The sequence below is a fragment of the Manis pentadactyla genome, chromosome 3 (genome assembly GCF_030020395.1).
Source record: "Manis pentadactyla isolate mManPen7 chromosome 3, mManPen7.hap1, whole genome shotgun sequence".
Classification (NCBI taxonomy): Eukaryota; Metazoa; Chordata; class Mammalia; order Pholidota; family Manidae; genus Manis; species Manis pentadactyla.
In genome coordinates, this window is record NC_080021.1 from 221,070,844 (window position 1) to 221,094,672 (window position 23,829).

At 59.5% G+C, this 23,829-nt stretch overlaps 2 protein-coding genes across 3 annotated transcripts; one reads left to right on the plus strand and one right to left on the minus strand.

Annotated features, from left to right (window-relative positions):
* Positions 1-252: 252 nt before the first annotated feature.
* Positions 253-5,259, minus strand: SAPCD2 (suppressor APC domain containing 2). Of its 2 annotated transcripts, XM_036901644.2 has the most exons (6): positions 4,553-5,259; positions 2,066-2,178; positions 1,418-1,564; positions 1,005-1,112; positions 776-898; positions 253-700 (listed from the first exon to the last, which is right to left on the minus strand). In XM_036901644.2, the coding sequence occupies exons 1-6, from the start codon at positions 5,148-5,150 to the stop codon at positions 572-574; spliced, it is 1,218 nt and encodes a 405-aa protein (XP_036757539.2). In that variant the 5' UTR covers positions 5,151-5,259; the 3' UTR covers positions 253-571. The 2 variants fall into 2 exon arrangements, with proteins under 2 accessions (XP_036757539.2, XP_036757541.1); XM_036901646.2 differs by lacking the exon at positions 776-898.
* Positions 5,260-12,628: 7,369 nt separating this feature from the next.
* Positions 12,629-20,578, plus strand: UAP1L1 (UDP-N-acetylglucosamine pyrophosphorylase 1 like 1). Its single transcript, XM_036900833.2, has 10 exons — positions 12,629-12,951; positions 13,498-13,702; positions 13,929-14,104; positions 14,373-14,545; positions 14,630-14,823; positions 15,283-15,423; positions 15,980-16,165; positions 16,787-16,853; positions 17,302-17,409; positions 18,182-20,578. Exons 1-9 carry the CDS (start codon positions 12,663-12,665, stop codon positions 17,383-17,385), a joined length of 1,515 nt encoding a protein of 504 aa, XP_036756728.2. The 5' UTR covers positions 12,629-12,662; the 3' UTR covers positions 17,386-17,409; positions 18,182-20,578.
* The last annotated feature ends 3,251 nt before the right edge of the window (positions 20,579-23,829 follow it).

A 23,829-nucleotide genomic window follows, 5' to 3' on the forward strand; every position in this document is an offset into this window, starting at 1 on the left:
AGTTGGTTTAGGGCCTGGGGTCTGTTGGGGAGGGTCAAGCAGGCCAGCCTTGGCCCAGGCACTCTGACCACTGTTCCCCAAGTTCCCCTCTTAGGGAATACCCTCTAACCCTTCCATCTGCTCCTCCTGGCTGAGGAAGAACCCAATCACCTGCTGGGCCTCCCAGCCCCCCCAGGGACCCCTACTCCAGGGCCCCAGTGACTGGCATGCAGCTCCCTCTTCTGGTCACAGTCAGAAGCGCAGCCTAGAATGACCAGTACCCTTTTTACTGGAGACCCCGGGTCAGAGGGGAGCCAGGCCAGTGGAAAACATGGGGGCGGAGCTGCCTGACAGCAGGTAAACAGAAGAGGGGCCTCACTGCCCACTGACAGTAGCCCCTTCAGGCTGAGCCAGCATATCCAGTCCTGCCTCCGTCAGCACCCCTGGCCAGGACCAAGTCTGCCTGGGGCCACAGGGCATCCTGGGGCACTGCCCATCAGCTGGATCCACCAGGGGAGCCCACACTGGGCGAGAGGAGGGAGGGCTCTGTCCAGGCCGGGCCCTGAGATCCCCGTGTCCGTGCAGTGGCCGGCTAGATGAACGTGGAGTCCAGCGGCCCTGCGTCCTGCTGGCTGAGGGCACGCGCCTCAAACAGCTGCTTGATGAGGGCGGATTTCTCCTGCTCCAGCTGTGCGATTCGCTCGCTCTTGGCGGTCACCTCCTGGGCGGGGGTGGCGGGGGGCGGTCAGGGTCTGCCGGGCCCCTGGCCCCGGCCCCGCGCATCCCTGGGCCTCACCTGGGTGAGCAGCCTGTTCTGCTCTTTCAGCTTGAGGATGGATTGCTGCTGCCAGTCTGGGGCTGGGGGTGAGGCGGGGGCCAGGGTGGGGCATGGGGGCCCCAAGGAAAGCGAGGGCAGAGCCTATGGGAGGGCATGGTCAGGCAGGCCTCCAGGACCAGGGTGAGGGGTGGCACCGAGCTGGGTCGGGGTCCCACGTGGGTGACAGGGGTCTGGGGGGGATTCTCACCCTGCCAGCACAGGCCGCCGCCAGCAGCTCCCCCAGGCACCGGGCCACCTCCTGTACCTTGGGCAGCAGCCGCCCCAGAGGGCGGGAGCTCCCCTCAGCCCCAAAGTCCTGGTAGGAAAGCAGGGGAGGAGATAGAGAGCAGGGCCAGCCCTTACCTTGAGAGCGGTCCCCAAAGGTGGCCCTCCTGCCCCCTAAAGTTACTGCTCAGAGCTGAGAAAACCCAGGGGTGCTGCTTGCTGGAATGTGTGCTCCAGAGCAGCATGGGTCTCAGGGGACATCCCAGTAGGGGTGTCCAGCCTCCTGCAGGGAGGGACAGCTGCAGTGCCTTGGAGCTGGGAGCCCTACGTCCAGGGTCAGGTGGGGGGCCTCTGTGCAGGGCAGGGCACGCTGCCTGGGGAGGGGGCGGCACTCACAGCACTGGCCCTGCTCTGGCCCAGGCGGCGCTGGCGCTCCTGCACCCGCTGCAGCTGCTGCTCGTACCAGTCCCGGCCCCGCGCCATCATGTCCAGGCCCTGCTGCAGCACTGCCTGCTCCTGCTCCAGCTCCTTCACCTGCTTCACCTGCCACACCGGATGCACACCCAGTAAGCGCGCAGTGCATGTGTGCACACGGCGCGAGGAGCCACGGCCACGCAACTCAGCACACACAATCTGCGTGCGTGAGCCCTCGCGTGTCCCTGTGCCATAAGCACAGCCGTGCTTCCTCCCGGGGGTCCTGGCCTCCTGCAGAACTCAGGAGACTTCCCCGAGTTAGCACCCCTCTCTTCAGGGTGGGCCTCACGCAGCAGGCTGGGGCAGGGGTGGTGCTGCGGAGGGGGTCCAGCCGGCTGCACAGCCCGTCCAGGCAGCCTTCTCCCTAAAGGACTTCTTGACCTGACCCCGGCCATCTTTAAGAGGACTCAAGCCCAGAAGCAGGGAGATGTTTAGAACTGGCCAGTGTTTCTGCCACAGATGCCCAAGCCCAGCTGCCCCCTCCCAGGCAGAGAGGTGGTCCAGGAGACCGAGCGTGGGGGCCAAGTCCGATCCCTGGCAAGCTGGAAAGAGCTCCCAAGCCCCACTCACAAGGTCACAGTCCACACCATTGGTGATGGTGTGTCTCCGACGCTCCCCTCGGGCACGGGGGGCCCGCTGGGCATCCCCCACACCCAGCTCCCAGGCTCTGCAGGCCACTGCACCTGTAGGAGGAGGCAAGGGCGTGGTTCACTACCAGGGATGCCTAGTCAAGCTCAACCCACACCTGGCTCTGTGCCCAGTTGGGGCCTATTCCCCACTTGACCCCCACCAGCTCCCTTCATACCTGCCTTGGGGAAGGCCACTAACACTGCATGTCTGTGCACACACCACACATGTGTGCATGGACACACATGCACCCTTGGTGTGAGCTCCCTGAGGCCCAGGGTCTTGGCACCTCCAGTGCTGAGAATACTTCAGGCACCCCTTGGGGGCTCACAGGCTGCCAGACACAGAGCAGAGCAAGCAGGCCAGGCTTCTGGTCTTCGCTCCTTTCTCCGATCTGCCTGGGACCTTTAAGGGTGCCAGGAGTCCGTACAGGCAGAATGCTGGAGACCTAACTTTCATCCTCTGCATCTCTGCGTATGCAGCACACTGAGCCCGCAACTAGGCACTGCACAGCTTACATGTCCACCTGGTGGGGGCCAGTGAGCCAGGCGCTGCCCTGTGAGGACATCCTGAAGGCCAGCGGTCTCCCTGGGGGATGGGGCAGTGTGTGTAGGGCCACCCAGAGGGGAGTGGAGGACACCTGCCTGGCTCCCCAGTCCTGTGTCCACACCATGGCTTTGCAGGCCATGCCCCCAGCACCAGGCAGCGGGAACAGGCAGGTGATGTGAGATGAGGGTGCAGGCGTGCCTGGGAGGGACATGTCCAGAGTGTTGGCACCAGGTGGCTGTGGGCTACCAGCCAGCTCTGGCAGGCAGGCTCCAAGCAGGCCCAGAATTCATGCTCCAACCTGCCATGCCACATGGCTGGCAGAGGAGGTACAGGCAGAGGGAGGTTAGGGGGACAACCCTGGGGCCTCTGGGCCTGGTCTGCACTATCAAGTCTAAAGGGAGCTCCCAGGTCTCTGGACAAGCGCACACTGGACGTCCAGTTGGATCAGCAGGCAGAGACAGCCCTCCCCTGCCCAGGCCTGCACCAGCGGCCTGTTTCTGAGGCCTGGGCAGTCCTGGTGCATGCTGAGCCCCAACAGAGGACAAGAAAGAAGGGCCTGCCTCTCAGGGCTGTGTGTGTTTGGCTTTCTCTTCCCACGGAGGATGCCGGGCCCCTCGCCTGGGCCTCTGCCTGCAAAGGCAACAGTGAGCGCTCTGGCCTGAAGCTAATGCTGCCCCATGGTGGGCAGTGGCCACGTGGCTGCCCCTGTCTGGTCTTCAGAGGGGTGTAGTAATAGGCCTGGTGCCACACGGGGCAGAGTAGTGCTGGACCATAGACCTGATGCCCCCCAGCCCCAATCCCACAGCTGATTACCAAACATGTGGAGCCACATGGATGGCACTGGCCCTGGACTTCTGGGCCAGCCACTCCTGGAGGAGCCCCAACCATGGGGAAAGGGAAGTTGAGTAATGGGGAGCAGGGGGAGCTGGGATGGGGAGGCCCACTTGGGGTGGGCTGCTGGATCAGTCCACTAGGCCAGGGTCTGCTGTGGCTTCAAACAGGAGTGGTGGGGCTTGGGAACACGGCCAAGGCCGGAACAGGCGTCCAAGGAGTCTGGCAGACCAGTGGACAGGAAAAAAGGTCTGGCAACTGCCAGGGGTCTAGAGGGCATGTGCACAGGCTGAACAGGTTGAGGGGCCTGTCCCCTAACCATGAAGCAGGTGCTGTTCTCAAGGCAGGTACGGGGGTGAGGTGGGGGCAGCTACAGGGGGCTATTCAGCCATCTCCTCTCCCTGCCAACTGGACTGGAAGCCAGGTAAGAAGCTTGCCGGCTGTCCCCAGGGGCTGTGGGTCAAGTCTCCCCCGGGGTCAGCGGTAGCACAGCCCACAGGCCTCCAAGACCAGGCTACAGGCATACCGACCAGTCTGCCGTTCCTGGCGAGGGCGCCAGGTCCTCCTGACACCCCCACCCCGCCCCAGCAGCTCGCACCTGCCCTGCCCTGGTCCGGGGCAGTGGGCAGGCTTTCTTGGTGGAGCTGCCCGGCTGCCACAGGACCCCAAGGCCAGGGGGGCCCCACCCAGCCTGGCGGGCCACCTTTCATCCTCACCAGAGGGATAGCCTCTGCTTAAGCAAAGAGACCCAGGGCCCCAGGTGCGGGACAAGGATTCCCCGGGTCCAGTTCGGGTCTGGCTCAGAATGGGTTCTCAGTGGTCTTTTCCGAGGCAACCACCAGCCCCTTGGCCTCTGGGCACACGGGGGCAGGCCCTAGGCCTCTCTCTCCCTCCAGGTCGCAGCCAGGTTTCCCCGGTTCAGGAGCCCACCAAGAGCTGTCGGCCCCCGTACGCCCAGTGGGAGACGCAGGGGCAGCACCTCCGGACCTCCGGCCTTAGGCGCAGGCCGCGGGGAGTACGAGGCGGGGCTGAGGGCCGACCAGCACTTACCAGCGTCTGCACTCAGGCTGCGCTCCAGCGCCGCGCCCTGGGGCTGCTCGGGCTCCACCGGGCCGGTTGCCGCCCCGGCCAGGACACACAGCTTCTCCAGACCCCGGGCCGCGCCGCCGGGGCCGGACGCTGGGGGGCGCGCTCCCAGGGGCAGGGGCTTCCTCTCCAGGACCGTCCGCGGCTCGTCCGCCGGAGCGAACACCAGGCGCTGCGGCGGCGGCGGGAGCGGCTGGGCCCCTGGCCGCGCTGGGCAGCCTCCCCGGGCAGAGGCACGCGCCGGGCCCCGCGGGCTGCAGTCGGCGCTCAGCAGCGAGGTGCGCAAGCCGGCCACGAAGCGCTCGAAAGTCAGGTAGCCGCTGGCCGGGGCCACCTGGCGCAGGCCCTCGAGCACGCCGCGAGGCAGCTCGCGGGTGTCGGCGCCCCGCCAGCGGGACTCGATCTCGCGCAGGTGCACGCAGCCGCGACGCCGGTCGTCCAGGATGTCGAAGAGCGTGCGTAGGCTCTGCAGGAAGGCGCGCGGCAGCCCCTCCGTGCCCGGCACGGGCGCGGCGGGCGCGGACGGCCCACGGCAAGGCTCGGCCATCGCGGATCCGGCCATGGGCACTCGCCCGGGCTGGGTCCCCACCGCGCCCCACCGATGCGTCTGGGTCTTCTCCCCGCACGGCCCGATGGCAGGTCCCGGCCGGCGCGCGCCACCCGCCGCGACAATAGCGGGGACTTTTTGAATGGGCCCTCCTCGTGGCGTCAGAGATCATTAGCATTCGCGGCGGCCATTGGCCGCGGACGGCCCGTCTCCTCCGGGATTGGCTGAGAGGCCACCAGCCCGGTTTGATTTTCCGGCAAAGGAGCCCTTCTCGCGCGCTCCCGCCGCCGCGCTGGCAGGGGCCGGGCTCGCGCACGGAGGCGCGGGAGTGTCGGGGGTGGGGTGCGCCGCCACTTGGCCTCCATACCCGCCTCGCCGGGTCGGGTAGCGAGCCCCAACGGACCCCCTTCTGCCCCCCCAGTCCCACACCAGCTCTTCGCCGGGCTCACCCTTGGGGTTGGTCGCCCAGCCACCTCTCCGAGGGGCAGGGCCTGGTGCCCTATACACAGTCTGTCCCCAGGTGGCCTGGTGGGATAATGATGGAAAGCACCCCCCCCGCAGGGACCACCTTCCCCCTCTCGCTCCCCTGGGCTTTCTTCACTGAGGGCCCCCTGGCCCAGCCTCTGACTCGGGGGTCCCTTTCTCTTGCACCAGGTCGGTCCCAAGAGGATTGCAGGCTCCAGCCAGCTGGGCGCTAAGCCTCACAGAGGCCCCTCTGTCTGCACTGCTGCTAGCTCCACCCCTGGCCCCTGGGGATAGCCTGGCCTTTCCTGCCTGCTGCAAGACAAAGCCACTTTTTCCTGTGTCCCCAGATCCCCATCTGGTGACCAGCTCACCTCCACTCCAGCCTCCTCCTCTGACTGGACCCCTCCTCTAGCGGCTTTCCTGGTTCTCATAGCTGCTCAGGCTGGCCAGGCGGCCGTGTGTCCCGGAGGCCCTTGCTTTGTTTCCAGCCAGGATTCGGTGTCATTTCTGTCTGTTCCCTCTGGGACGTGGCCAGGGCTCAGCCTGTGGTCCGTGTCAGGACTGACTGGTAGGATCCTCCTGAAGCCAAGGAAGAACCCCAAATGCAATCTGCCTGGGCTCCTCTGCCTTCACCCTTGCCTGCTTCCTTAGGCCCTGCCCTGTTCCCATCCATCCCTCCAGTTTTCCCAGATGTCCCCATACATGGGCACTTTGCTACTGAGCATTGCTGTAAGTCTGCGGAAAGGAAATTCCGGGGCCAACTACCTCTAAAAACCGAAATCAGTCAAAGGGGGAAATAAAGTTTAAAATCCATTTATTGCTCACAAGCTGCAGTCTGGGGCCGTTTCTCTCCTTCCTGCTCCAGCAGAAGCCAAAAACCGGCCCTCCCCTCCCCTCTCAGGTACAGATAAGCCCTCCCAGCCCAGGTAATTACGCACTGATACGGAGATGAACTTCTCTCCACCGCTGAGGAATGGTGCAAATGCACTAAAGCCATAGTTCTTTCCACCACTGAATGCCTGTTGATATGCAGATGTACTAAAGCCAGGCGAGATATTCTGGAAATACTACAATTTTACCCACAATTTCTCATGTATTACCTGCTGCTTTCTGTGCAGACCATCCATCTTTAGGGTTAAATCAGCGGAGTCGCCAAACACTCCCTCCAGACAAGCCCCCTGCACAGGCTTGCTTTGGCCCTCTGGCTGGCCTCTCTGGAGCGCCTTCTGGGTGGCTTTCCTACCTGGGCCTCTGGGTCATCGGGCCCCAAGGCACTGGTGCCTCTGTCTCAGGTTGTAAGGGCAGCTACCCTGGCCAGGGAATGTCCTGTGTCCATGTCTCCCCTGGGGCTACCCCTGTTGACCTTAAAAAATAAAACAGCCAGTTATTTTACCAACAAAATGAGTTTATTCAGGAATAGTAGAGAAATTACAATGGACATGAACACCATGCAAACCATAGGCAGGTGAACAAAGGAGAGAAACATCACTTCAGAGAAAATGCAAGGTGGGCGGCGCTGCTTTGAAGGAAAGTCAGTTGCAGGAAAGCCAGGGTGTGGGCTGTTGCTAGGGGGAAGGAACCCCCCTTCCCTGGGGAGGACGGGGAAGCGCTCCTGAGAGTGAGACCTCCCCCTGCTGAACTCTCCCTCAGAACTGCACTCTAAATGAGGTTTCCGTTTATTAATTTTCATACCCCTCAAAGGCAGGACTCCTTGGTGGTGATGAATTTGGTGAGAAAGTGCTAGGAACCTAGAAAGAGTGAACCTGGAGTCACCCCTGGAGTCACTGCTGCCCGGCCTTCTCCATCAGTGGCCGGACAGGCCACCGTCCCAGGACAGCACCCGCAGTTTGTCCTACAGTTTATCCCCCTCCCCCTCTCCTTCCAGCACCTCCCTGGTCCCCCAGCCTTAGGGTACCTGGCATTCCCTCACCTCTGGACCCTTGCACATGGGGGCACATGGAGGGTAAAATTGTAGTATTTCCAGAATATCTCGCTTAGCTTTAGTACATCTGCACATCAATAGGTGTTCAGAGGTGGAAAGAAGTATGGCTTTAGTGCATTTGCATCATTCCTCAGGGGTGGAGAGAAGCTCATCTCCATATCAGTGGGTAATTACCTGGGCAGGGAGGGCTTATCTGTACCCGAGAGGTGAGGGGGGACGGCCGGTTTTGCTTCTGCTGGAGCAGGAAAGAGAGAAGGGCCAGGACTGCAGTTTGTTAAGCAAGAAAAGGATTTTAAACTTTATTTCTCCCTTTGACTGATTTGTTTTTAGAGGTATTTTGCCCCAGGATTTCCTCTCCCCGGACTTACATTCTCCTACCAGAAACACCCTCCCTTGCCTGCTCCTGACTGATTGCTGTGCTTCCTTCAAAACTGTTTAGGTACTGGATTGGTGCGTAGAAGTCAGGTTGGGCGCCCTGACCTTGAAAGCACGGGGATGCTTTCTCCTAGCCATGGTGGTTCTCTCCCTGGGAGTCTCTGTACTCTTTGGGAGCAGTGTAGGGCCTCCCCAAGGCCTGGCATTGGCCTAGCCCACAGTGGGTGCTCAGTGGGTGGCTGGCACACAGGAAACCTCATCGTGGGGGACTCAGAAGAAACACTGTCCTTGTATGGTGTAAGTCCGGGGAAAGGAAATCCCGGGCAAAATACCCCTAAAAACCAAAATCAGTCAAAGGGAGAAATAAAGTTTAAAACCGTTTATTTCTCACAAACTGCAGTCCCAGGCCGTCTTTCTTCTCCGCTCAAGCAGCCACAACACCGGCCCTCCCCCTCACCTCTCAGGTACAGATAAGCCCTCGGTTGCCCAGGTAATTACCCGTTGATACGGAGATGAGCTTCTCCACTGCTGGGAAAGATGCAAATGAACTAAAGCCAGACTTCTACCACTGAACGCCTATTGATATGCAGATGTACTAGAGCCAGGCAAGAAATCTGGAAATGTTTCAATTTTACCCACGTATGGGATGCTACACCAGGGAGAGACTGTGGGGTGGCGAAGCCTGGGGACAGCTGTTGGGGATCGTGTGGGTGTGGAGGCTAGTGGTCAGCAGCAAGGGACACTGTTGCAGCTCAGGAGAGCATGGCCAGTGGTGTTCAGGCCAAGCCAGGGCACTGTGAACCCGAGCCCCCCGTGCAAAGGGAACAGGGCTCTGCCTGCGAGCATGGGGAGCTGTGGGGCAGGCAGCCCCTCAGCCCTCGGACTTCCTGGTGGCCTCTGGATCGGCACTGGAGGAAGGTACAGAAGAGACTAGAGTGGAGCCGCCTCTGGGTGCGGGGCTAAGGCGCGGCCCCAGAGTCTTTCCTGCCCTGAACTTTGACCACTTCCCCCTTCCACCCTGCATTCCAGCCTGGCCTGACACCTTCCTACCTGTAGCTTCCAGCCTTGCTGTCACCCCGGGGGGCTTCCCAGAGCCCCAGACCCGCTGGGTTCACTGTGACCCCTATACTCTCTGAGGCACCTGTCCCACTGTTGCGATCACATTCTCACTGTATCAGCTTGGAGTTCCTAGGAGATGGGCAGGGGAGCCCAGCCCCTCTGCCCCTGCCCAGCACTGGGCGTGGAGGACAGGGTGGCAGTTGCCCAGTCCCTGAGCCTGCCCCAGGGCTCTCCGGTCTCCACTCCTGCAGTGACAACCAGGGACCTGTGCTAACCCTGCTGCTCCCCTGAACCTTTTGGACAAACTCGAGGACAAAGGTGTTAGGCAGGAAAAAAAGATATGAGCAGGGTGGAGAGAGGATAAGGCCAGCAAAGCCCACTAAAAAGGGACTCAGAGAGTTGACCAGTTAAAACTAGAGAGCCAGAAAAGACAGAGTTAATGAGTTAATTAGTTGAAGCTCCAAAGGCCAGGAGTAACTTGAAATGTCCAAATATTCCCCAGATAAAGAAAAGTATCTGAGTGCAGCCCATGTCTTCACTGTGTCAATTAGATCATGCCATTGTAAGATTTACTTTAGCCGCTACAAGGGCCAGCTTATTCTTTAACCTATATGCTGTTTTTCCCTCCTCTAGCCTCCAATCAAGTAATCTGCAACCTGGGCAGGAGGCAAGCATCACGATTAATTTAGCAAACAAGTCCAGTTATAAACAGTGAAGCAAAAACAGGAAAGATTCCATTTTAAAGCTAAGATTGCATTTTAAAATCCTGAAAGTTAAGATCCTTAACATATCCTTTGGCAAAGAGACAATAACTCAGCCCGCCTGCAGGGCAGGTGGTCTTGATTGATATTTTCCCAGAGGGAAGCTGCTACCCTGGGCAGGAGCCAGATCAGTAAATTTCTTGTGTTAAGTTTTTTGCAGAATTACCTGGAGGACTGATAAGAGACTTAACTGTCTCTCATCAAAGATAAACATCTTGGGATAGCTTGACAAGCCCACACCTCGAGCCCTTTGTCACATTCCTGAAAAATCCTTAAAAGGGGAACCCCCAGTCTTTCAAGGCACCTCTTCCCTGAGGTAGCCCACATTCCCCTTTCTCCAAGTGTGCACATTTTTGCCTTAAATAAAACTTTTTCTCAACCTTTCAGGGCACGCCTCTGCCTGAGGCCGTCCGCACATTCTCTCTTTTTAAATAAAACTTAAACCTTTCAGGGCACTTTTGCTCCCTGAAGTTGCCTGCTGTGGGTAAAATTGTAATATTTCCAGAATATCCTGCCTGGCTTTAGTCCTCAGGGGTGGAGAGAAGTATGGCTTTGGTGCATTTGCATATCAATAGGCATTCCTCAGAGGTGGGGAGGACTTCATCTCCATATTAATGAATAATTACCTGGGCTACCGAGGGCTTCTCTGTACCTGAGAGGTGAGGGGAGGTGCTGGTTTTACTTCTGCCGGAGCAGGAAAGAGAAATGGTCCGGACCATACTTTGTAAGCAATAAGCAGATTTTAAGCTTTATTTCTCCCTTTGGCTGATTTCAGCTTTAGAGGTATTTTGCACCAGGATTTTCTCTCCCCTGCACTTTCTCTTTAAGTGCATAACTTTAAATAAAACTTTTACTCTGCTTCACAACTGTGTCTCTGCCCTTCAATTCTTTGTTGTCAGCGAGGAGAAGAACTGAGGAAAATAAACAATGCCCCCCCTAACAAAGGGAAGGCAACCCCTGTGGTGGTTGGTCCCCGAGGTGGTAGCTCACTTCTCCCTCACTGGCATGCCTGCCTGTCTGCACCCGTCTGTCCGCCTGGGTGGGTCAGCTCCCCTTCTCCTGGCCCTGCAGGGGCCCACGTTTCACTGTCCAAACCCTTGTGATATCACCCCCAGCCACACCTTGAGGGGTTGTCCTGAGATGAGCCCTGAGTTAAAGTTCTGACACCTGCCTTCCAGCACCCGTGTGCAGGGGTGCTAAGAGCTCCCATAGACTCTGGCCTGGGGGAGGGTGCTCTGTTCCCTGACTCCCTACGTCCTCCACACACCTTCCACCTCCAACATCTCCAAACTGCCCTTCAGCTGTGGTAAACGATTGGAGCGGACCATTCATTCATTCATTAAGCAAACTGGGTAAAATTGCAGTATCTCCAGAATCTCTTGCCTGGCTTTAGTGTATCTCCATACCAACAGGTATTTCCAAGGGGTGAAGAGAATTAGTCCATCTCCATATCAGTAGGTAATTACGTGGGTGAGCGAGGGCTTATCTGGACTGAAGAGGTTGGGGGGAGTTTTTCCGCTTGCATCTGCTGCAGTCGGAGGGAGAGATGCAGGATGACTTGTTGTAAGCAATACATGGATTTTAAACCTTATTTCTTCCTCCGACTGATTTTGGTTTCAGCTCGGTATTTTGCCCTGGGATTTCCCCTCCCCGGCTTTACACTGTCCCTGGACACTTGCTGTGACCCAGTCACCGAGCTAGGTTTGGGATCCTACACTCATTCTTTCAGTCAACCAACATTTCCCGAGAGCCTGCTGCCGGCTGGGTATTAGTCTAAAGTGATGGGGTGGAGCAGTGGACCAAACTACATCCAGCTCTGGTGCAGTTTACTTCCCGTCGGGGAGCCAGGCAGCAGAGAATGCAGAAAGGCAGCAGGCGCATAGGAGGGGGGAAGGCCTGGGAGGGTCTCCCCAGGGTGCTGACTCCTGAGCAAAGACCTATTGAAGAGGGGCAGGAAGTCATGACTTTCTGGAAAACGATGGTCCAGTCAGGAGGGAGACAAATGCAAAGGCCCCGAGGCAAACCTAAGACCATCCTTGGAGCACTTTTGGGTCCGTAAGATGTCATAGTCCCCTCACCCCAAAGCTCCTCCTTCAAACCAGGGAGGGCTGGGGGTGCCTAAGAGCAGAACCTGCCTTGCCTGGAGACACAAATATTTTTAACAGGGATTAGCTGTGTCAGGCCGGGGGGGGATATTACTTTTCATTTGGGGTCCCAAAGTGCCATTAGAATTTATCTTAACCCTGTATTTGTATTACTTTTACGCTTTAATAAGACTAGTTTCTAAAAGAAAGTTTTGTCCCCATATGGCAGAAACTACTTCATATTCTTCACAAGGGAGTTTATAAACAGCAAGACATTTCAAAATCTGGTAAATAGAATGAGGGAGGGCAAGGGGCCTCTCCTGGGGTTCTGGTTACGGAAACGAAGGAGAATGGGGGACAGAGGGAGGGGGCGGGGCCTGCTGATGGTCGGGCTCCTCCCCCGCGCGGCCCAGCCCAGCCTCCAGGTGGCCGGGCAAATGCGCACGGGGTCCTGTGCAGGGACAGGTCCAGCCTCTCCGCAGGTGTCCCTGCCCCGGGGCTGTGGACAGAGAACGGGGTACATCACAACTGAAGTCAGCCCTCACGCGTCCGGGCCAGGGGTGTCGCAGAACCTGCTGAGGCTCCCGGACTCGGGGCGCCGGGGCCCCTATGCCGCAGGGGTCCCCGGCGGCCGGCCCGGCTCCTCCGACCACCGCGGCAAACGCCACCCCGAAGTTCGCGGGCGGCCCCTGAGAGGGCAGGGGCGGGGCGCCCGGGGCGCGCTCGGAGTGGCCTCGGCGCGGAGGAGGGGCGGGCCGGGGCGGTGCTGCCCGCCGGGTCGCGTGACGCCGGTCGGAGCGCGCGGGTCACGAGGGCCGACGCGGCGGCCGACCGCGGCGACATGGCTTCGGAGCCGGACGTGCGCGCCCGGCTGCAGCGCGCCGGCCAGGAGCACCTCCTGCGCTTCTGCGCCGAGCTGGCGCCGGGGCCGCGCGCCGCGCTGCTGGCGGAGCTGGCGCCCCTGGAGCCCGAGGCGCTGCGCGAGCACTGCCGGCGCGCGGCCGCGGCCTGCGCGCGCCCCCCGGGCCCGGCGCCCGACTTGGCCGCGCGCCTGCGGCCCCTGCCTCCCGAGCGCGTGGGCAGCGCGTACCGGGGCGACGCCGGGATGCGGCGGCTCTGGGAGGCGGAAGGTAGGCGGGCGGGGCGTTGCCCAGAGTGGCCACGGAGGTCGTGCGTGGAGTTTGTGTGCCGCGTGCCTTTGTGAAGCCTCCTCCCCTCTCCCACGGACCCCTCGAGATTGGGGTGACGAGACCCCAAATACAGCCAGGCTGGCGGGTGCCCCCTCGGGAGATTTGTGCATGTGCAAACCTGGACGGCCAACTGCCAGGCCCGCTGGCCTCATTGACCCCTTGCACAACTGCGTACGCTTCTTGTCACACCCTTGCCAGCATAGGGGCACCCTTGGCCTGGAGGTGGGGCAGGTGCATCAAGGTGCACCCCACTCCCCAACTGTACATCTGTGATCCGATGTTTCTCTGAAGAACCCAAGAAGCAAGGATAGGTTTGGGTGGGGTCCTGGCTTAGATGAGATCAGTTATCTGGAAGTTTCTGTCCTGTGGCTGTCAGAACTATGAGTCTCAGGAGTAAGTTTAGCTTGCTCTGAAGTGAAGGGGCGGTTGTGTGGCAGGCCTTTGGGGTGGGGGGCATTACATGACACTGACACTGCATGCCCCCAGGTTTCCACCAGATCTCCCAGAACAAAGTGGCTGTGCTGCTGCTTGCTGGTGGGCAGGGCACTCGCCTGGGTGTGACCTACCCCAAGGGCATGTATCAGGTGGGGCTGCCCAGCCAGAAGACGCTGTATCAACTGCAGGCAGAACGGATCCGGCGGGTAGAGCAGTTGGCTGGCGAGCGCCACGGAACCCGCTGTGTTGTACCCTGGTGGGCCCTCTTTGCTTTACCTTAGCCCCTGCGTCCTCTCTCCCCACCACGGTCCCCATGCAGCACTAGCCCTGCCCCACACTGAGACTTGACCCCCAGCACTCACCCTGACTGAGGCCTGACCCTGGCCCCAGACTGGGCCCCAGTGCCAGCCCCCATTCGAGCCCCATCTGTCAGAGGGTCCAGGCCCTCTGAAAGGCCTGCCCAGCCTTGCCTCCCCTTGCAGGTACATCATGACGAGTGAGTTCACGCTGGGGCCCACCGCCAAGTTCTTCAAGGAGCAGGACTTCTTCTGTCTGGACCCCAACAATGTGGTCATGTTTGAGCAGCGTATGCTACCTGCAGTGACTTTTGATGGCAAGGCCATCCTGGAGCGAAAAGACAAGGTTGCTCTGGCCCCAGGTATGGCCTCCCAAGATGGGACTGCCTGGCCTAGGACGTAGACCCCTAGCTAGGGGCTGGAGGTCTGGGACAGAGGCCAGAATGTGAGGCCAGAGGTTGTGTGGTTCTGGGCAAATAGCCTCCCCTTTCTGAGCCTCGATTCCCGTCTGTCCCGTGAACACTCGCAGCACTACTTGGGTAGAGACAGCTGCCTCTGGTACATGCCCTGGACTGGCCGGCTGGGACCTGGCTGAAGCCCTCACAGGGGCCGTCCTTCTTCCCTGTGCAGATGGCAACGGGGGCCTGTACTGCGCGCTGGCAGACCACCAGGTCCTAGAGGACATGGAGCGCCGAGGGGTGGAGTTTGTGCACGTGTATTGTGTAGATAACATCTTGGTGCGGTTGGCCGACCCTGTCTTCATTGGCTTCTGCGTGCTGCAGGGTGCAGACTGTGGGGCCAAGGTGAGCCCACCCTGCCCACCCTGCTCTGCCTCTGCCTGCCCCTCTCACGGCCCCGCCTGCCCAGCCCTTCTGCTCTGGCTGCAGGTGGTGGAAAAGGCATACCCTGAGGAGCCGGTGGGCGTGGTGTGCCAGGTGGACGGTGTCCCACAGGTGGTGGAGTACAGTGAGATCAGCCCTGAGACCGTGCAGCTTCGTAGGCCTGATGGCAGCCTGCTCTACAGCGCAGGCAACATCTGCAACCATTTCTTCACTCGGGGCTTCCTCCAGACGGTCACCAGGTGTGCGCCGGTGGCAGTGAGATCTGGCTAGAGCAGCCTGTGGCCTGTGCTGACCAGGGCTGGCCTGGCTAGTGACTGAAGACTGACTGGGGCCCTGTGGGGCCATGTGTGGCCGTGTGTGACAGCCCGCCCATGGATTGGGGTAGAGAAAAGTTCTTGCTTTTGAACAAGCGGGAGGGCCCCAGAGCCCTGGCAGCTGGCATAAGGCTCCGTGGCCAAAGTGGTGTCCTCTTCTGCATTGTGGCCCTCTCGCCTGCCAGTTGCCATTCCACCTGGGCACCCACGTGGCCGATGGTTCCTGGCACTTGGGCACGAGTGCTCAGTGTCTACTGCTCCTGTGCCCCGTGGGTCCATCTGCCAGCCTGTCCTTGTGGTTGGGTGCTAAGAGGCGAGCATGGGTCACCCAGGCTGTCCTGTCTGAATTGTGTCTTTCCTTTCCTTGTCCCGCTGTCTCCTCAGGGAGTTCGAGCCCTTGCTGACGCCACACGTGGCCGTGAAGAAGGTCCCGTACGTGGATGAGGAGGGAAATCCGGTAAAGCCGATAAAACCAAACGGGATAAAGATGGAGAAGTTTGTGTTTGATGTGTTCCAGTTTGCTAAGTTAGTGGCAGCAGTCATTAATTTTTTTCCTTCTTTCCTCCTCCTGACTCGGTGGTGGGTTCTGAAGCCCAGTCGGGCAGGGAAGTGGAGGCCGGGGGTGCTGGGGGTGGCACTGAGGGGATGCCCCTTTGCAGTGGGGAGCTGGGGGCCGCATACAGGTCTTGGGGAGGCCAAGGAAGCAGCCCCTGGGGTGGGAGCATGGGGGGTTGGGATCCTTGGAGCTGTGGGCCTGGGGGTTCCTGAGCCCCCTCCTGAGCCCTCCATCTTCTCACCTGGAGTTAGAAGCCTGTTTCCAGGCCAGGTTGCTGGGGGTCTCCCAGGGTGTCTGGCCCTCACTCTGGGGTCCCAGGGTCGGAATTTGGCTGGTGGGAATGGAAGGGAGGGTTAAGGCAAGCCCCAGACAAGTGAGCAGCTCTAGTGGGGCCCCCCTAGGCCTCGCTGTGCCAGGAACAACAGACCAACCCAGTTGGTGGTTGGAACCCTGGCCCGGCCTTCGCCTGCTTGGACCAGGGCTTCTGGGTCAGGACACTGGGTTACCAGCTGTTTTCCCCGCTAGGAACTTTGTGGCCTTTGAAGTGCTGCGGGAGGAGGAGTTTTCTCCTCTGAAGAATGCTGACTCGGCCGACAGGGACACCCCGTCCATGGCCCGGCGGGCCCTGCTAGCTCAGCACTATCGGTGGGCCCTGCAGGCAGGCGCCCACTTCCTGGATGCACACGGGGCTCAGCTCCCAGAGCTGCCCAGGTGAGTGTGGGCGCCCAGGTGCTGCCCCAAGGACAAGGGTGTCAAGTCATCAGGGCCCGAGCCCCAGGGCCTGGCTGTTCTGCTGATGTCTGACTGGTGGGGGCTTCTGCTCTGGCCCTTCACTGAATGCAGGTGGCTGTGTGCCCAGACCAGTCATAAAGTGACTGCCATGCAGCCTTCGGCCAGTCCCTCATCCATGTGGGCTCCGGGGGAGGGGGCTGCAGTGCTCATTGCTCATTCCTAAGCTCTGAGTGAGGCCAAGAACCAGGCACAACGTTCAGAATGTAGCCAAGCCGGTGACTTCAGGGCTGGGAAGGAAGGGCATTAGGTGTCCATCTCCGCAGTTGTGCACAGTACCACCTCCATCTGCCTGCCTGGGCTCTGTGAGGGATGCCTGTACGGGTGGATTTCCAGCCCCAGTCAGGGCCTCTGCCTTGGGCAAGGGAAGTGTGCTCAGGGCCCCAGGAGTTCAGAGGGAGGGAGACTGTCGAGGAGAGAGCTGCAGGGAGCTGGGTGTGTGGTCAGCCTGCTGGGCCAGCTTCCAGGATGGGTTGTGCTGGGGGCAGGGCTCAGGTTCTGCACCCCTGAGCAGGTGCTGATCCGTGTCCTCCCCACCCGCAGCCTGCCCAGCAGTGCAGAGCCCCCGGCTGTCTGTGAGATCTCACCTCTGGTATCCTACTCTGGAGAGGTGAGCGCTGCCTGCCGTTCTGGGGTTAGGCTCTGTGGCTGGGGAAGATCAGGAGAGGTGGGTGCCGGGGTAGAGAGGCACAGCACTGCCTCAGTTTGCCAATAGGGCAAAGAGTGCTTTAGGTGGTGGAGGACCTTCTGGGACATGGGAGGGGGGTAGTGTCAAGAGACCCTTGCAGGGCTTGGGAAGGGTGGGGAGGCTATGTCGGGTCAGGTCAGAGTCTGGGGTAAGTCAAGCTTTTGTGGGCATCTCACTGAGGGAGGAGTGCTTGCTCTTCTCCATCTCTGGAATGTTCTAGCCTCAGCTTTCCGGAAGGCTCGAGCTGGCCTGGGTCTGCAGGTGGCATTTCACCCTGTTCCTGGGAGCCTCACTAGCTGCAGGCTCAAGTGGGGCTCTTCCTGGGAGCTGAGCAGTAGATATTTTCCCATTGTAATTTGCTTGTTTCCAGGGTCTGGAGGTGTACCTTCGAGGCCAGGGGTTCCGGTCCCCACTCATCCTGGATGAGAACCGAGCCAGGGTGCTGCAGCCCTGACTCATTCCACGTCTGCCACCCCAGGTCCACAGGGGCGGGGACGCAGACAGGACCCAGGACTCAGGCAGGAGAACAGGCTGCAGCATGTGTGGAACACAGAAGGAACACAGGGTGGGCCTTTCCCCGGGGCGGCTTCCCCAGGACACCAGCGGCCCTGGGCCTGCCAAGGGCCCATGGGCTCTTTGGCTTCCTTCCTGGCTGCGGGGACTTGGCAGGAGGCAGAGGGACTCGGGGCCCTGTGCGATGGGGCTGTGGGGAGACTGCCAGGTGGGCCCTGGGTGAGAGCAGGGGCCCCTCCCATCTGCCCTGAGGCCCACGGGGCCCCCACGCACAGTGGGTGGTGAACCCCAGGCTTCGAGCTCTTCTGCAGAGCACAGATGAGGAAGCCAGGGGAGGGCACAGTGCGCCTGCCTCTCTCCCACCTGGTGACATGTAAAGGGGCTGCCTCCCCTCCGTGGCAGCTGAGCCAGTAGCTGGGATGGGGCTGGGAGTCACTGCCCAGCTGAGGGGGACAGTGGAAGAGGCCCGACTCACCACCACAGGGGCTGGCTGTGCCAGGGAGAGCTGGCTCTCCGGGAAGTTCGCTTGTATCCCTGAGTTTTCTGCCCTGAAGCCTTCGCCCCTGTTGTCTGCAGCTGGTCTGGGCTGAATTTGATGTGCCTCTCTCAGGAGCCAGTGGCACCAATCCAGGGCCTCCTGGGGTGGCTGGGAATTGGGACCCTCTCCTCCATCCCGTGCCCAGCATGCCAGCACTTGTGGAGGATCCTGGAGCTCACGCTCCTGTGCTCTCCGGCAGGGTACGGAGCCTCCCTGTTGGGACCACGGCTCCACACTGCGGCCCTGCAGCCTGGCTGAGGCTGCGGACACCGGCCGGCCTTGGTCCCTTTTCCCTGGCTTTGCTGCTCTGGCCCCAGCACATGCACCCCCAGCTGAGGTGACAGGCTGCAGAAAATACAGCCTGCTGCTGAGACGCGTCACACCTGCCCCCTCCCTTCCCCACGGAAGCCCACAGCCCCTTAGGAAGCACTGGTGTCCCATGGGAAGAATGTGCTCTGGGTGGTGAGCTCATGTAGCTGACTCCCCCGGTGGCTGCAAGTGCTCTGGCCGCACCCAGCTGTCCTGACGCGGGTGTGACGGCAGAGGTGGACCCACGCCCAAAGCCCAGACGAGGGCTCTGCTTCCGCTCTGCCCGTCTTGCCAACCTCAGGGTCAACCTCGTGCCTTACTCTCCCGCCTCTGCTCCACAGGCAAGAGGAGGGCCTGGGGCACGGGGTGGGGGTCGGCCCACAGCTGCGCAGACTCTTTTCTGCATAAGCAGTTAGCTGGGTAAACTACTGACAAGGCCCGCTTTGTAAAACGCTTTATTTTCAAATGATTGTACCTTCACATCAAATGGGTGCCAGCACCGTCCACGACTTGCCTGCAGTCTGCAGCCCGGTGCTCCTGGAAGCCCACCCGACCGGGGCGCGCTGGGAGTGCTCTGGGCCCTTTCCCACGGGCGCTGCGCCCAGGAGTCGGGAGGGTCGGCCACCGGCCCCACCACCTGAAACCCGACAAGCACCTAGGACGCTCTGAACTTGAGCAGACCCACAACTCCCGACCTTCCGCGGACGGGAATTTACACTAAATGCCAAGTGCTGGCGACTGACCCAGCCAGGCGCTGCGGTTTTTGACCGGCACCTGTGGTGGGAGCAGCAAGCAGGTGTCCACAGCTTCCCTGTGTCCAAGGGCTGGAGCCCCCAGGGCCCGCTGGCTCTACCGCGGCCTCAGGGGCCTGTCCCTGGACCAGCTCTCCAGGGCAGACCTGCTCAGAGCAACGAAATGGGTACAACGCCACGCGGGGGGGGCAGGTGGTGGGGCAGGTGGATACCGGGCTGGTGGCAACCCTGGCTGCCTGTGCGCAGGAGAGGTTTGCACATGCTGAGGCTGTGCGTCCATGGCACGGGCGCCCGCGAATCCTGATAATTAAGGGGTCCTGGAGCCCGGCAGATCCTGCGTCTGCTACTGACGCCGCATTGGGAGCTCTTGCCTGAATGCCAGGTTCCAACGGCAGTGGCAGCCATCGGCATGCCTGGAGCTGGAGGGTGAAGTGCCCGGGCACCCTGGGTCAAGACTCATGAATGGGTCTGCAGAGCAGCCTGGTGCTGCCCCCCACCCAGGACCCGCAGCCCCAAGATAGGATGACCCAACAGAAGGCCAGTACCAACATACAGAGTGCAGATCAACTAGGAGCGCTGCCCTCTCGGGGGGCCGCCCCCAGAGACCCCCAAGCAGGGACCTGCTCCCCTTGGGGAAGGGCATAGCAGAATTGGAGGTGCACTCCCTTGGACTGGGGCCCTTGACTCCCGAGTGTGCTTGGCCTGAGGTCACTGCAGTCTAGCTGAAGGCCCCAGAAGCCAAGAGTGTAGGGGGGCTGCTTCCGTGGTCATTTGCCCACTTTGGTTTTGTAGCCGTGTTCTGCAGGGAAACAGACATGAGCGGAGTGGAAAGAGAATGAGTCCCCCCACTAGAAGGGATGCAAAGAGTAAACCAGTTAAAAATAGAGATGTCGGAAGGCCAGGAGCCGCTTGGCCTAGATACTGAATACTCCCCAGATAAAAGTATCTCAGCACAGTCACGCTTCTGTTGTGCCAATGAGAACGTACCTTTTAGGATTTTCTCTAGCTCCTGCTAAAAGGCCCAGCTTATTCAGGAAGAATTCTATCTTGAAGCTACGGTTGTATTTTAATCGAACAGACAGTGGCTCAGCCCACCTTGGAGGCCGGGCAGGCAGGCTTGATTGACATTCTTCCAGACAGAAACTGATACCCTGTAAAGGAATCAGAGCAGAAAATGTGTGTGAAGTTAAAAAGAAGAAATTGAATGTCTTATCAAAGATGAACATGGTGGGGCCATTTGGCCGGTCTGCACCTGGCCCTTAGTCGCTTTCCTAGAAATCCGCGCCCCCCTATAAAACTCTTCCACAACCTTTCGGGGTGCGCTTCTCTCTGAGGTCGCCTGCACTTTCTAAGTAACTAATGAAACTTTGCCAATCTTTCAGCGTCTCTTCTATGAGGTAGCTCACGCTCCCCTTTCTCCGAGTGTGCGCTTTCCCTCTTTAAATAAAATTTTCAGGGTGCCTCTCCTCCCTGAGGTTGCCCACGCTTCTCTTTTTAAGTACGTAATTTTAAATAAAACTTACTATGCTTCACTACCATGTCTCTGCCCTTCAATTCTTTGTTGCCGCGGGGCAAGGACCGAGGAAAACACACAATGCTGCCCAACAGGAAGAGCTGAAACCCACCTCAGGAATTTGTACACATGGAGCAGCACAAAACTGAGTCTGCCCGTAGGAATAATGATACTTCATTCACAATGTAACTTAAGTTCCACTGGATACTGTAAGTTCCGCTGGGATACTTCTTACATGGGTAGGGGTGTACTTGTATAATTGGTAGAGATTTTCATGTATTTAAAATTCTCATCCATCCAAGAAATCACATTTCCTTAAAAAGCATACTAGGAAGTCAAAATGACACAAGCATAATGTCGGTAAGAAAACCTGCCCTGGGGGAGACCAATCCCTCTCTGTCGGGACTACATCGCCACAGCAGGAACGACACAGAGAAAATGTGGTCGAGGACTTGGCGCGGAGCCCAGCAGAAACCACCAGTCTCCCTCCGCGGCGTAAAGAGCCCGACAGGCGCGTGTGAATCCAGTGACAGGGGCTGTCACGGAAAATCCCACCGTCCTTGGGTTCTTCTTTGCGAGCCAGGGGGAAATGTTTGCTCTACTAAATGCATCTTCTTAAGCCCACGAAAACAGTGCAGAGGAAATAACACATGAATATGATTAAGAAGGCGGAGTGGAGAGCAGAGGAAGCACCTAATTCTCCTAACAGACCCAACCAGGTTCTGAGATGTGTTTTCAGCCTGGCCACGAATCTACTTCCTGGCATCAAGGCGCATTACAAGAAATGACCATCATTTCATGACTGAGGATGCCTGTGGCTCGATTAACTGAAAGTCCCTCCCAATCTTAATGCTACTGGGCACCCATCATCCCATTCCCGTCAACCGGTTCAGCCTTTTAGGAAGAACACAGCTGCCTCGCGCACACACACCTTCAGGGCACAGCCTACTAAATTTAATCACAAATCCTTGAAGGGGGGAAAATCTTCTGTCATGAGTTAACTTCCTGAGACTGACCGTCTGTCATTCGGCCTAAGGAAGGGGGGATTGAGTAGACCAGTCCTGGTGCTACCTAGGCCCTTTCGCTGACACCCCCAAGGTTCCCTGAGCACACTGACCTTCTCTGTCGGGGCAGCTGGTCAGGTGCCCAGCCTGCTTGACCCCTGGCGGGCTCCTGCTGGTCTTGGCTGTGCAGGTGCCAGGCCGGCTGGGTGCCTGAGCAGGACACGCGAGGGGCGGGCGTCCCTCCACTGCCCGCGCAGTAGAGCGGTCTCTCCTCGGCTTTTGTCTCGCCTTATGTCCCGATGCGCTGGGCCCTCTGGAGTGTCCCCACCCTGCTGGCACAGAACAGCCCCCGGTTCTGAAGCAGAACTCAGCACGGACCTGGCGATCAGTCGCTGTCCTGGCCCAGCACGGAGCAGTCCAAGAGATTTCCACCGCCACTTGCAGGGCAGTGCGATACGTCATCTCTGTCTCTCCCTTAGAAGTGGAAGCAACTGTCGAGATTGCAGCAGAACGTGATTCTCCTTGTCGTGGCGTTTCTGATGCTCTGCGGACTCCTGTCCTACATCAGCGTGGCTGACCCGTGGAAAGGTACCTGCTGCACGTGTGTGACCGCCTCGCCGGGGCATGGGTGGGTCGTGAAGGCGGGACTGGGCAGGAGCAGCCTGGCCTTGGCCTGCAGCAGACCCTGGATGCATAAACGCCCACGCGCTGGTAGGAAATGGAGGTTCAAGGGAACAGAGAGCGTCTTGGACCACCTGGCTGGACTTGGGTGGGCATGTGATGCTGTCGGGCTGCTTCTTAAGTGTCCTGTGTATCTGCAGAGACAGAGGAGCTCTGCGGGGTGGGAGGCCCCCGGTCTCTCCGACGTTGCCTCTCTGAGGAGGAGAGCTACGAGCGCTTGGTCCTGGCAGTTGTCCATCTGCCACCACTTGTACTTCCCAGAATGGGAATCGTTCAGGCTGGGTGTTTGGGGGAAACTGCCAAGGGCTTGGAAAAGGTTTGATCCCCTTTGGGCCTATCGAATTCACCTAGATGACTTTTCTGAGGTCTCAGGGTGTCCTTTTGTAATGAACGCTGCCTGTCTGGGTGTTTTGGTGGCACCCTTGGGACGTCCTCTGGGCCTCGTGGCACATCGGAGGTGACACAGATCCTCTTGCTTAGCCGTGCGTGGCCGGTCACCGGGAGAGCAGCAGTGCCCCTTCTGGGCATATACACTAAATAGTTGAAAGCAGGGCCTCAAAGGGGTAACTGTACACATGTTCGCAGCTGCACTATTCAGTAGCCAGAAGGTGGGAGCAGCCCCAGTGGCTGCTGATGGATGGGCAGATAAACAAAATGAGGTCTGTACCCAGTGGAATATTATCAACCTTTAAAAGGGAGGGGATCCTGACACTGGCTACAGCATGGATAGACGTGGAGATTATGCCAAGTGAAATAAACCAGACATGAGGAGACAAATTCTGTAGGATTCCGCTTAGATTCTGCTTACATGGAGAATAGGCAAACTCAGGAACAGAAAGTGGACTTGGGTGACCAGGGGCTCTGGGAGGGGCAGGGGGAGCTGTGGTTTAGTGGCGGAAGCGTTTGTTTGGGACGATGAACTAGTTTGGAAATAGACAATGACATGGTTGCACGACATTGTGAATGTATTTAAAGCCAGTGAATTTTAAAATGGTTAAAAGGGTGTGATTTCACACACACACACACACACACATGCGCGCGCGCGCGCGCAGCCTTAACTGCAGGTGCAGCCCGGGTCAGAGCTGGGAGCACTGAGGCCTACTTGGAGGCCCCTCCCCCGTAATCCCCCCTGTGGCTGGCAGCTTTGAGGTCTGTATCAGGCAGAGTAGGAGGTGGGGGACCAGGCCTAGCTCACCGAGGCAGGGTCCCAGGCAGTTGTGGGGTGGGGGAGCTTCTGGGCCCCCAGACCTACCCGCAGGTCAGGGCCACCAGGTGTGGTAGAACAGCCTCAGAGGGAGTGAGAATGCACCTCTCTGGGCCTTCCGGGTGGCCCCCTGGGCGTGGAGGTGTGCCTGGGGGGTGTGGGGGGGACAGGCTGGATCTGTGGTAGGGGGTTCGGGGTCAGGCGCTGACACTGGGAGAGGAGGGGCTGCCATTGTGGGGTGAGCACTGCAAGTCCTTTGCCCTGTCCTGGCCACCAGGGCAGCGCTCTGCTCAACACAGGACAGGCAGCCCTGGATGTGGGTGCAGGGACACAGGGACCTGAAGATGGGGACATGGGGGCGGGGACATGGGCAGGGGTGGGCGT